The sequence below is a fragment of the Ammodytes marinus genome, assembly GCF_949987685.1.
Source record: "Ammodytes marinus genome assembly, chromosome: 15".
Classification (NCBI taxonomy): domain Eukaryota; kingdom Metazoa; phylum Chordata; class Actinopteri; order Uranoscopiformes; family Ammodytidae; genus Ammodytes; species Ammodytes marinus.
The window spans coordinates 9,308,759-9,320,159 of record NC_137219.1 but is presented as its reverse complement, the minus strand read 5'-3'; the positions used below and the strand labels follow the sequence as shown (position 1 = coordinate 9,320,159).

At 41.9% G+C, this 11,401-nt stretch overlaps 1 protein-coding gene across 1 annotated transcript; it reads right to left on the bottom strand.

Annotated features, from left to right (window-relative positions):
• Nucleotides 1–5,138: 5,138 nt before the first annotated feature.
• On the bottom strand, nt 5,139–10,660 carry otomp (otolith matrix protein; the record flags this gene model as incomplete). Its single annotated transcript, XM_080042568.1, has 9 exons — nt 5,139–5,253; nt 5,463–5,634; nt 5,976–6,160; nt 7,499–7,566; nt 8,218–8,392; nt 9,177–9,362; nt 9,650–9,752; nt 10,191–10,327; nt 10,570–10,660. The coding sequence occupies 9 exons, from the start codon at nt 10,658–10,660 to the stop codon at nt 5,243–5,245; spliced, it is 1,128 nt and encodes a 375-aa protein (XP_079898694.1). The 3' UTR covers nt 5,139–5,242.
• Between the last annotated feature and the right edge of the window lie 741 nt (nt 10,661–11,401).

Below are 11,401 nucleotides of genomic sequence, written 5' to 3'. Positions count from 1 at the left end.
CTCCTTATCGGGCTCTGAGCTCAGGAGACGGAATGAACTGTGCAGAAGTAGTGAAGGAGGAGAAAAAAGGGTGGGGGGATATGGTGGGAACTAGAGATGGAGGAAGAGAGGGGAGAGAGAGAGAGAGAGCAACAGGGGCTGGGTTTTGGTGTGTAGAGAGAGAGAGATGAGGAGGAGGTAAAGAAGTGAAGGATGAAAGAGGAGAGGACACAGGAGAGAGAGAGAGAGAGAGAGAGGGGTAAAGGAGTGGAGATTTAAGGGTCTGCTGCACTAAAAGCTTATGAGGAAACCAGTGCCAAGCCCTGTGTCCCGACTCACCTCACCTTCCACACAGCTATGGCACAGAGACCCACCTTGTGTAAAAGGACCCGTCGCTCGAATGCAACTTCCCACTTGTGTGCATGTGTGGCTATGTAGCCTGCGTGCGTGTGTATGTGTGTGTGTGTGTGTCGGGGTTATCAGGGGTGCTAAGGATGGGTGGTAATTGAATAATGACAGTAACGCCTCTGATGGATTACCTGTCACTCCTCCCTCTTCTCTCCCTCCATCACTGTCAACCCTCTTCCTCTCTGCCGCTCTCGCCCAACAACCTCCGGTCAAATTGTCTCCCGTCCGTGCCGTCACCCGTGGCAGCGGAGATGAAGACACCCACACACACACCCACACACACACCCACACCCACACCCACAAACACAGGACCACGCGCCTACACAAGCCCTACACTAATACACATCCTCGTATGCTTCTATGGGCATCAACATGTTGAGGAAGTATCCATATCCGCTTACACATACTGTTTAAGTTAAATATGAGTATATGTTTCAGCAGGACAAAGTACAAAAGTGCTCTTAATGCAAAAGGGCATTATCTGCAACATGTGAAGGGAGTACCAAAAGTCAAGGTACTTTTTATGAAATATGGCATGGCATCTAATTTATTTGTTGGGGGTTTTTCAGTTGTGCATTTATTATGAAGGCACTTTTAACAACTCAATATACTGGGAACAGGGATATGGTGGGGTCGGATCATAGAGAGTCTGTCAGGCTCAAATTTATTTATCTTTAAAAAATAATTTGTTGTTAATGAAATAACTAGAGAAATAACTATATATAGATAACTAGATATTACAAACCAATCCATGACTACAGTTAATAAATGATACTTGCAAAGCAATAGATGTTGTGCTACTTAAAAAAGCTGCTAAACACTTCAAGCGATTCCCAAAGGCATCAATATCAATATAAAACAGACATAACAGTATTTGTATACTTTGTTTGGTCACATACCTGTCTGCCTCAAAGTAGCTGCGGGCTTGCCTCTGCTGCAGGTAACCAGGAGAGGGTGGTGGTGGTAGAAGTAGCCTATCTCCTTGGAGCACCAATAACCTGTGACCCTCCATTGACACAGTATATCTGGTGGGCAAGAATCTATATTCAAGGGAGGAGGAAAACATGACAGGGTAATTATTTTTAGTTGGTCAAATGGAAGGTGCCTGAGATTCCTTTTTAGTATGTTTCTGCACGTGATAGACGGCAACTCATTTTGTATAGGCCTATATTTAACCCAACAGTTGCTAATTATTGCTAGCTTGTATTTTAATGCATACTTTTTAGTTTTAGTAGTTTTGAGTTGTTTTTCTGTGTAAGTTTGTCTTCAGTTAAGTTGCCATACGGTTATAATTCATTTATTTTGGAGTTACCAGTCATGGGCGCTACTGCTGGTTGCTGTTGTCGAAAGGCCACATCTTACTGGTTAAAACCCCATGGTTAAAACTCATTAAAACTCTAGCGGTACATGCAGGAAGGGGCCAATTGGACTGAACCATGTGCCAGTTACAAGATGGGGGGATTGACATGAATTGTTTAGAAAAGCATTTGTGTGTAAGAATATATTAGTTGTGTGTGCTTTTGTTTGTATATTTATATTCACAGAATATTTATATACTGATATACTAAGTTTCCTATTCGGTTTTGTGTGCCGTTTAATAAGTAGTGTTGGTCTTTTGTTAACCCCTTTTTCTTTTGAAATGTTTGGGTTTACCTTTGCGTTCAGTCGGCAGGTAAATTGTTTCTCTTTTTTTATATACAGTAGGCCTATATATAAAACTAGGCGGTTTAGTTTGTGTTGCCTTTGCATTACCTTGGTTTAGTTCTGTTAATTTGACATCTTTTTTGGGCCCAGAACTTTGTCATGTTTGATAAGAGTCTGTAGAAATCTTGACAGCTATGTTCACAAATTACATTGAAGATTGAGACTTTATCTGTGTGCATATTGTGCATGGTAATAGAATAAACAGTATCAAAGTTGCTAAATTGCTCCACCTTCAACAGCTGAAAGATTAAAATGCTACTTACACAGTGGTGCGTGCCTCAATAATATACATCAATAATAGCTAAAATAATTTGACATTATTAATGTTTTCATTGACACTTAATAATAATAATAATAATAATAATAATAATAATTTGTGCTTTTTTTATGCAGTGTAGAGTCAAAAAACCCTGTTTCTTCATCTTTTTCACTTGTTAAACAGTTATTTTGCTGTTAACATAAAAATATCAAACAACTATTCACTTTACTCCACTAACACTGACATACTTTCCTCTCCTTCACATCCACACCTCGTGGTTCAGTGGGTTGTATCCAGGCCTCGTTAGTTGTTCTTATTCGTGCATTAGACCAAAGTGGCCCGGCAAGAGAGCTGAGGATTGAGAGCGATTGCAGCGCTCTGCTGCAGTGCAGTTTAATCTACAGTATCTGCTCGCTGCTAAATGGTACTCTTCCATCACAGACACACAGACTTTCTGTAACCCATAAACGTTGTTAATCAGGTGAAGCAGTGCCAGCGGGGTGCTTTTAGTGCCGTGTGTGTACTAGAGGTCTGTGTCTGCGTGAATGGGGGACCACCAACCATGATGGCGTGTCCCCGGTTCACCTGTCTACCTGGGAGGTGCTTCTCTCCACCTGAGTGAGCACGAGTCCCTGTATGCAGGCCTTTGTGTGTTTGTGAGTGTGTGTGTGTGACTTCCATATTTTTCTTCTCTACATCCAAATTCCTCCCCTCGTCCTTTCTCCCCTTTTCACAAACGACTGGGAAGTAGCAAAAGGCCTATTTTTGAGTGAAAGAGGAGAGTGTGAGATGGAGCAAGACAGATGATATCAAGCATAATTCGTTCCCACACAGATATCAGTTTCAGGATAAATAGTTTAGTTAGTCAGCCGGAAAGGACTTGATGGGGATTGTTTTCTTTATCATCATTCATTTAATTGGTTGAAAAAAAGAGAAGGTTTGCAGCGCTACACATTCAGAAAGACTATTTACATCAAGCCTCTTTGAAGACTGTCAGAAGACACTAGAAACAAACAGCACCATTGGTACAAACAAGAGCTGAATTGGTACAACACATTATGCCTTTATCCTTTGCAAACAAGGTGCAAAATGTTGCAAGAATTATGGTGTCTTTCATTTTGCACTTTTTTGCAATCAAAAGCCAAAACCAGATGCATACAGTTACAGTAGATGAAAATCTTTAATATCAGACAATAAGGTTTTTTATATCATAAGGTTTAGTTAAGGCTAATGAGGCTGTTGCCTCAGCAAATTCATGTAAATACAGTCCTGTTTCAATAGAATTAGTTCAAACTCTTTGCATTTCTTGTGCCACGAAGAGGTGAAAAATCACGGCTTGAGGAGGAGAACTTCTTCCGCTGTATACGTTTATTGCCGAATGCTCAAGTGGTGCAGAATGCAAAAAGGTATAATAAAGGTGTAGACGACAGCTAAAGCTAAATTACAGTATGTTATACATTCTACAGTACATGATACTGTAGGTCAAGTAAGGCTTTAAACCAGCTGGTGGTCCAATCAGGAATCTTTAATTACCCTTCCTTAAAAATTACCAGAAGAATACATGATCTTATGGATTTGTTACGACAAATACCATTTCTTCATAGCACATTAATTCACTTATACTCTTCTTCAAGACAATCTTTCGATAATATAACACACTGCTCATTTGAGTAACTCTTTTCTTCTATTATTATCGATGTCTCGCTATTGGTAGAAATCTTAAAATTATAGATGATAAATTGTAGAAAAACACAGTAGGAGACAGCATGTTCCCTTCTCTGTTGAAGTAGGACTGATGAAGTAGGTTTTCATTCCCACTCAGAGGTCATTGGAGGCAACACATGCCCTAATCCAGTTTCCACTTAACTGTACAGTGTAACAATACACTGGGAGCTGGCACGGTCTGGTCCACCATACCAGACGTGAGAAAGCAGTGATCCGAAGAGGTAAGCTATACAAGCCATGGGAAAGCAGCAGCAATCCTACCCAACACACTAACACAACATGAACATACACACACACACACACACACTTTCTCTCACTCACACACAAACGGTATAATACGCCAGACTGCCAATTAGGGAAATAATGGCTGTGGGGAAAAAGTGTATCACACGCACACACACACGCACACACACACACACACACACACACACACACACACACACACACACACACACACACACACACACACACAGTAACGGAGACTTCTAAGCTCAAAGTTAATAGCACCCAGTTGTTCAGTGCCAGAGATAGACCCTGTGGGAGGAGGGAGGTTGTACGTGCTACTAAAGCTTAGACTAATGCAACACATTGGGTGAATGCAACGAGAAGGACACCATTTCCTGACACACATTCAGGGTAGGAACGTTTTTGTCAAGGTTTTTTTTTGTATGTATAAATCAATATCGGGGCCAACATTTCATGTTCATGTGGTAATTACACTCATAGCTCGTCATAACCCTACTGTTAAAATGCTTTAAAAATAGACACAATATGTCAAATAACATGAGAACTACATCACTCATTAACCTGCCATGATTTCCTTTTTCTATCCTATTATTTTTCTAATTGAAGTAATTTTTTTTAACTAAGCTCAATTTCAGGGAAATGTTTCTGAAGTTGCAGATTAGCCCCTCTTAGCGCTGTCTAACCATGCCAGCCAGCATCCTAGAAAGTAAGTACAAGGTCGGAGGAGGACGAGGACAGATTACTAGAGAATGGGCTGTGAAATGCAGGCAGACAACAAACACACAAAAATTACGATGAGAGAGTGATGACAGAGAGAGAGAGACAGTGGCAGAGGGACACAGATGGCAGGAAGGGAAGGCAGAACAGGAGACAGAGGGACGCGGTGGAAGTTGATGCGCTGGACGTTTTCCTCCTTTTCCTTCAGCAGAAGCCTGTTGGAAGGGAAAGCACAGTAATGAGAACAGCTGCAGTGGACATACACACACACACCCACACACACACACACACACACACACACACACACACACACACACACACACACACACAAAGGACAACACATCCTTCCGACCACGTAGCCAGCAGCCACCCTCTCTTTATCAGCAGATCCACAGGCAAAAAGACACACGCCGGTTCCTCTTACCCTCACACTCGAAGGCTTGCAGCGCGGTGGTGTAAGTGGGGCCCAGCCAGGAGGTGTAGCTACCCATAACCCTCTGCAGGTGGTGGGTGGCATCACTGAAGAGCAGATCGCTTTCGCCATAGCCTGCTGAGCTGAACAGGCTGAAGCCCTCGGTGGCGTTGCCAAACGCATTCTGCAGCAGAGATTAGGTGCGTGTGACTGGAATGCACTGGACATGATTGTGTGCATTGGCTTGCATTGCATTGGTGTACGTGTTTGTGCGAGTTTTAGGGGGGTTTGTGTGTGAAGCCAGGGAATCAGCACGGGATACATCAGTCATCCTGACCTCTTACACACACACACACGCACACACACACACACACACACACACACACGGACTGTAAGTATGAAGGATGACAGTTAAATAGTAGCCTGCGTACTGAGACTTGCTGATCGATAACATTGACTCCACACAGAGATACAGTATTACACTAATATGAACACACATATAAAAAGACTAACACACACACCCACCTGTAAACGTTCCAGAAATTTCCAGACACGACACCTGTTCTCTGTGCGCACCACCACAGCCTTAGTGGGGACGGCTGCCAGGTGGCATCTCTCATACTCGTCCAGACCTGCCTCAGTCCCATCTGGGCACAGCAGCTTCAGGTCCTCCAGCTCCAGATCCAGGGCCCAGGACTCCTGGTTCTTACCTGGAGAGGCAGGAGAGTACTGTGAGGATGTGTCTCATTTCCATTCACAGCCCATGTAGGACACTAACATTATCAAGTATTAAAATAAAGTGACACGTAACTTTTCAAATAATTTGAAATTTGTTCAATTGGCAAAGAGTTTGATGTGTTTTTTTTTGTTTGTTTTTAACTTAAAAAAAAATGGGAATGGAAATCACAGCATGTTTATTTCCTCAATCGTAAGCTTCAAACATTAGCATGACTGGCTAGCTAGCTGACCAACCACAGTAGTGACCTGAACAAAGGTGTTGGGGAAAATATGATATTATATCAGAGTTTAGGCTAACATTAGCATCTCTGTCCTGCTTTTTTTATGGCTTGGAAGATTTCCACTGCAGCAACTCAAGCCAAACTACAGTTGACTACTGTCTTAGTCTTTATTTATCCTCTTTTAGTAATATATGTTTGTCGCCATTTTAGTTTTAAATGTAAAATGTTTAAACAAGCTAGCAACAGCTGACCAAATCGGCTTGTGACCTTCAACATTTCAGCTAAGACATTTTTCATTATATAAAGTGTAGCTTATATGGTGTATTTCTCCTTAACTGAGTCTGAATATTGCCCTTATATCTAGAATATTTACCATTAGCATGTTTTAGAGATTTGTCTAAAAAGCAAACAAAACATTTAGCCCAAAAGAATTATTTGAGGAAAAAATTGGCCACCTTGCAGCTAATTCCTCCCTCCCCAGACAACAGCGCAGACCTTCTGTGTTTCCTCGACCTCCGTTAATTGGTCTGACTGTGGACATTTCTGAACCATATGATGAAGCATGCTTCGTTAGACAGCTACAGTGTTTTTTTTTTTTTGGTATCTGGCGTCAAACTGCTCCTTCTCGGCTGTACCAGCAGAGTCTGTGTACCGTGACGGCGATAATGATCACCATTCATTTTGGATGTTGCCCAAAGCGGAGGAGCAGATGCTGTAAACAGAAAATTAGGGCATTTCTTTGCCGGACAAAAACATCTGAACCACTGCCCATCCCTTCTTATTTGCATATATCTTACCCTTTACCACTCATCTTATCTTTAAATCTCACCGTTATCAATCTATCTCTATGTCTATTTCTGTCACACAAACACCATATCATTCCCCTGTAATCTGTTCATTGTTTACGGTTTCCACATACTGTAAAATACTGTCTTTACTAAACGTTGTGAAACACTGACATCCTGTGTCTTGACAGCGACTAGCACTCTCTGCTGTCCCCAAGTAACCTCGTCATGAATACTTTGAATTATGAAATGACATCATTGCGTTACTAGTGATGTAATCTCTAAAATGCACACTGACACTGACCATCTGTATTGTCAAAGATCGTTGTGTGTTTGACAAAGGCCACGTCGCCGAGGTTCTCCGCCACACACCTGAAAGTAAGACAAAAATAAATAACCTGTTTATATATACAGAAGATCAAAACATGAATAACCTCTAAATCAGCTTACTGGGAATATGTTACTATTACAGCATGTGTCTGGAGACTATAAATAAAGTCCCCCTGGCGCCTTGTTGCACTTAAAAAACAGCCCTTTTATTTTTCCATCTTAAACACACATACTACTACGCCAAAGGCTTTTCTACTGCGCACTACTACACAGAAACACAGCATAATATGTGTAAATGAAATCATGTCGTCGTCTACAATTATAGCAGGCAAGGAGTTATCTATTACTGAAAAGAAGAGGCAGTGCACAAGAGTACTTTGATCTGTTTGCAGTCTGTTTTAATGAGTTTTTTTTTAATATCATATTTTATGCCATCTTCAGACCCTAAGAAAAGACTCAATTAAAAAGGATATTAAAAACAGCCGTCAGTGTATTTTTTACTATCATAGCTGTGTTGGCCTTTTTTCAGAGCAGTCAGCTCTAATTACTCACTATTTTTTCTTTATGGGAGCCATTAGGCCGAAATGGAAAGAGATAGAGTCGGGGAGATCCAGGGGTCGTAACTTCTAGTTCACCTCTTGGGTGCCATAAGTGTATCATTTCTCCTGTTATTAGTGTGTGTGAGTGTTGTACCTCAGCGCCCCTGCCTCCCCGTAGTGCCTCTCTCTGTGGTTGCTGGCACAGATGTGTCTGTCATTGTCATCTCCTATGCAGGCCTCGCACAGGTTCTTGGGGTTGTTGCCTCTTGGGTCGTGCTGGGCATCCTTTACACCCGGCACACAGCTGTAGCCAAAGAAGTTGCCAACGGCTGGTGAAGTAGACAAAGGGTGTGTGGTAGAGAGAGATTAATTAAAGGTTAACTTGCCCAATTCTAACTCACTCTGGCCTCCCATAAAGTTAATCTGAATGATATAAATTAAAGAAATTAAGATAACATTTATCCGGAACTACAGTGTTTTGATTATCCATGACAAACATTCTTTAGTTTCATGTGTTCTATGTCTTTGTAAGCACAATATATTTGGGGTAGACAAAAAATGACTTGACCATACAAATAATCAATTCATGAAATAGAAATGATGCTGATAAATTGACAGCAGTAAAGACCATAAGTTGCATTATCTGGGGTGTATTTGTCAGTAAAACATGCACTTCAGTATCTTCAATGAGAATTAAGTTGGGATCTTTTTTTATCATTATTTTTAAGGGTTAGGTTTTTTTCGTCTTTTCATGGGATTTGTTGTAGGAAAAAGGATTAATATCACCATCTTTTAAAATATATTAATCTCCTCCAACTTGCCTTCACGCTCTTTTGAAGAAATTACAATCTTTCACTGGGTCCTTACAATCCACCTACACACACACACACACACACTCTCCTGCCAATCTCATTACAGAGACGGATTCACTGTTCCCTAACTGACTCTTCTCGTCTTTCCTCCGGTCCTCTCCATCCTTTCCTTCACTCTTCATTCCACATTGCTGCTTCCCCCTTCTGAACCTCTCATACAGCTCTCACACACACACACACTTACACACACACACACACACACACAAAGTCGGCCCTAACCCTACCCCCCACCCCCCCTCACCTTTGGGGAAGTTGCACTGCTCTCCTATGCTGATCTGGGATGTGTTGACCAGGTAGCCAATAGGAACAGTCCAGCCCACTGTGGTGCGTATGCCGGGGTGACAGGAACTGCGCTCGTGCATCTCCAGCAGGGACAGGTCTGAGGAGGAGCGGCGTGCCATCGCCACCACATAGTAGCTAATACAATCTGCAGGAAGGGTTTGGGATAATAAAACAGTAGGAAAATATGGCATTAAGATCAGGATGACAAAATATGCTGATTTTGAAACGACTCAAAAAACTGAAAAGTACTATACGAAACCCACAAAGAATAATGTGACTGTCTTCATATTATTTATGGTGGCCCTAGCGAGCTTAAAACACTCTATACTTGATTTTGACATATTTGTTTATAACCACTGATCTTATCCTCAGTGACTTTAGATGTAGGTGCTTCCTGCAGTACCTGCTGCAAGGATCCAACCTGTGACTTACCCACTTGGTTGTGGGACTCTCCTGCAGCCAGCTCTAGGCCGTGGCAGAGGCCGGCAGCATAGATGTCATCTGCAGACATGGATGCTGCATCTGCTGTGCCATTCTGATAAAAAAAACACATTTATTTTTTTCACTGAGAAATTACTTTAGGATACCTTCTTTATTAGATCAACTGCAGTTATTTTAAAGAAAGAAGGGGGTGCCCGTGGCACAGTGGGTAAGGGCGTCACCGCCCGGGCCAAGGCCCCGCAGCAGACCCGGGTTCAAATCCCGCCCGGGTCCGTTCTCTGCCGACTCTGTCTCTACAAACTGTCAATAAAGCATAAAATGACAAAAAAAAATATCTTGAAAAAAAGAAAGAAAACTCTAAATGGGTTAATGAAGATTTGGACATATTGAAATGGCATAAAACAAAATCATCCAAGAATCCTGCTGCACGTAGATCATGTGCAATATCTAACCCCCCACTACCAAAAACTTGAGAAAATGCTTTAGCATTTCAGTAACTAATGAAGGTTAAGATCCAATTAACTTCAGGTACCTTGATTTTGTCCATACAATCTCTGGTGTTCAGGCCACGGACACATTGAAGAGTTCCTCTTATATTCTGAGCTGTGGCGTTCCCGGCCAAATCCAGACACTTCTGCTCTTCGGCGTCAGACAATACACACCAGGAGACTGAAAAAAAGCGGGGAACAGTTGCAAATAATGTAGAAATCAAGTTGTTAACCAAGTTTCTTATAGATGAGCATATAAATACGATATAGAATACTATACTATATAGGTATAGGTATATATATATATATATATATATATATATATATATATATATATATACAAATGTAACCTTTAAAAAAAGCACATACATGCACCTATGTAAGAGTTAATGGCAAGTCTATTCAACATTGTTCTGGACTTACCTGTTGTTTTTGGATTGGAGGCGCAGCTGATGGATAGAAGAGGCAGAAAGAGGAGGAAAGCTGCCTGCACTCTTCTCTCTGGACGCTCCATGTCGGCTATAGTACGAAGAGCCAACGTTTTGGGTCCGTTTCTCTAATACAACAGAGATGAGGAGCAGGTGGGCTTCACTGAAAAAAGAGTCCCTTGGCTACCCCCTCCCTCTCTTATAACCTGGCCTTAAAAGAGAGGAATAGGAGGGGGAGAGAGGGTGGGGATCAGGTAGGCTGGATGCAGACAGAAGAAAACATTACATTATTCCCCCTATCCCCCGCCTCTTAAGTCAAAGACCTCAGCAGCGGATAATCCTCTTCCTCCGTCTCATGATAGCAGTATAGCATTTCTCCCTCCAATTATCCACTGAGACTTATACTCAAAAGAGGAGAGGATAGTGGTAGACACACGTAGGCTCGGAGCAGTTCAGGTCACCTGGCACTCAGTGTAGACACAGCGGTCTTTAATTAAAAAAGCTGTGGACAATGTGCCTCTGTGCTGGAACTGTGCAAGTGGAGAATAGACACCAGCTGGGTCTATCACCGACTCACTGGAAACTAAAGTCCCAGGTAAGCAAGAACCAACAGCACTGGCTATTGTGCAATGCCACCAGTGGAGGGGGGAAATGTATTGGCGACTTGATACAACTCTCCCTTTTCTCTCTCTCTTTACAAACACCACCAATATTGCCAATATTTGAATACATCTAAAAAGGTAGACTTTGTTGAACAGACCAGTGAAAGCACTTCATCTTGTTATTCACCTTTTAGTCGTGCAGTGTGATGCAGTGTCAGATTTGCA